The 2,147-nt window shown below is 62.6% G+C and overlaps 1 protein-coding gene across 1 annotated transcript in view; it reads left to right on the top strand.

Moving 5' to 3' along the window:
• Positions 1–6: 6 nt before the first annotated feature.
• The window catches only part of LZTS2 (leucine zipper tumor suppressor 2), a 3,733-nt gene continuing 1,592 nt past the window's right edge, over positions 7–2,147 (top strand). The window contains 5 exon segments of the mRNA XM_014308943.2: positions 7–329; positions 690–972; positions 975–1,201; positions 1,722–1,991; positions 2,082–2,143. Of these exon segments, the coding sequence (XP_014164418.1) occupies positions 21–329; positions 690–972; positions 975–1,201; positions 1,722–1,991; positions 2,082–2,143 (1,151 nt within the window). The 5' untranslated portion in view covers positions 7–20.

The raw sequence follows: 2,147 nt of genomic DNA on the forward strand, positions 1-2,147 counted from the left end.
CCTCCCCCCCCCCGGCCGCCATGGGCAGCGTGGGCAGCCTCCTGCCCGTCCGGCCTCGCCACGACTGCGCAAGTGATGGGGACCCCTCCACCGCCTCCTTCTGCAAGCAGGAGGGGCTACTCCGAGCCACTCCTGAGGAGCCCCGCATGTCTGTGCCCGGTGTCACCCACTCCTACGCCAATGGGGGCTTCTGTGGGGACTGGCTTGATGCCTCCTCTCCTGCCAGCCCCTGTAGTGACTCAGATGATCTCCATGATGACCAAGCACCAAATGATCACCTTCGGGGGCCGCCCCCCAAGCTTGTACCTGTCTCTGGCAAGCTGGAAGAGGTGGGCGGGGGCAGCAGCAGGGTGGGTGGGTATGCGCTGCAGTCTTGACTTTCCACCCTATGCCACACTGGGACTGTTGGCTCAGATGTATGAAATGGGGTCATATGGCCACACTTCTGGTGTCCCTGGAAAAGTGGCAATCTCTATGCTCTTAATGTCCCCTCTATCATGCCAAGGGTGTCTGGGGAGCTCACCTGGACACCCACGGAAAGGTGATGAAATGGTTGGGTACTGGCCTCTGTCTGCTTTGGGGTGTGAAGGCATCAGGGCTGGGAGCACCCACTGTAATGTTCCTAGGCAGCCGTTTTTGGGGCTAATGGGTCCTCCCCATGCCTTCACTCTTCCCTTTTTTCCTGGCAGAATGTGGAGAAGACCCTGATCCGCCCCATGGCCTTCAAGCCAGTGGTATCCAAGCTTCGGAATGCCCAGCCAGGCACACGCCTAGGGCTGTCAGAGAGCCAGGTGAGCCTCACCCACTTGCTGGCTGCTGAGCAGCCTGGCTCCCTGAGCTGCCGTGCCAGCACCCTCTCGGACTCGGGGCGCAACTCCCTCTCCAGCCTGCCCACTTACAGCACGGGCTGCAGCCAGCACCCAGAGGTGGGTGCCCTGCCAACCACCCCCCATGGGCCCCTTGACCGGGGGCCTCCCGCCCCTCCAACTCGGACAGCGGGCGCTCATCCTCCAGCAAGAGCACAGGCTCGCTGAGCGGCCGGGGCCGGCCCTCCTCAGAGAGTGGCTCCTGCGGGCGCTCTCCGCTGCCTGGCGAGGAGGCCATGCTGGTGCGGGAGCTGGAGGACAAGCTGCGGGAGCGAGAGGCCGAGCTGCAGCTCCTGCGGGACAGTCTGGATGAGAACGAGGTGGCCATCTGCCAGGTATGTCCCTGGTGTCCTCATGTCCCATACATGTCCCCCTCCCTGGAGACAGGTGTCGACATAACCCCTGGTTGGGAGTAGGGACCCACTTTGAGGACCCATTACAGACCCTTGCAGAGGGATACATTTTCCTGTGGGTCTGGGTATGTGGGTTTTTCCCACCAGCTGGGTGGTCCATGGGGGAGCCTTGTATGGCCCATGGGACCAGTTGAACAGACTGGGGTGCCTTATCTTGGGATGCCCTTTTTTTAAATGAACCTGGGACCTGTGGCTTCTCCCTGCTTGTGATGGAGCTGGAGGAGCTCTATAGGCTCTGGGGGTGCTAACATGGGGGGCCCATCATGCAGAAGGATAGGGGAGCACAAGGAGGTGTGTACCACCACATCTCACTCTTTCTGGACCCTTCCTCCGTTTGGGGGAGATGTGCTGCTCGCTCCCTGTGATGCGGATCTTGGAGGTGGCAGGTGAAGTGGGAGGGTGCTGTGCTGCCCTCCCAGCACCTGTGCATCCCCTGGCCCAGGTGTTTGAGGAGAAGCAGCGTCGGTGTGAGCAGGAGCTGGAGGGGCTGCGGCAGCGCTGCGCGGCCCAGGCACGGCAGGCGGCCCACGCAGCACATCGGGGGCAGCAGGTCCTGCAGCTCCAGGTGCTGCAGTTGCAGCAGGAGAAGAAACAGCTGCAGGAGGACTTGACCCAGTTGCTGCAGGAGCATGAACTGCTGGAGCGTCGCTGTGCCTCCTTCCAGCGGGAGCGCACTGAGCTGGCACCCCGGCTGGAGGAGACCAAGTGGGAGGTGAGTCACCCAGCAGCACCAGGTGTGTCAGCGGGCGCAAGCTGTGGCTGGGCAGTCCCGGCCGGCACCTGAACCCCATCATCCCCACAGGTGTGCCAGAAGTCGGGGGAGATCTCTCTGCTGAGGCAGCAGCTGAAAGAAGCGCAGGCGGAGCTG

This window comes from Geospiza fortis, unplaced genomic scaffold (assembly GCF_000277835.1).
Source record: "Geospiza fortis unplaced genomic scaffold, GeoFor_1.0 scaffold130, whole genome shotgun sequence".
Lineage (NCBI taxonomy): Eukaryota > Metazoa > Chordata > Aves > Passeriformes > Thraupidae > Geospiza > Geospiza fortis.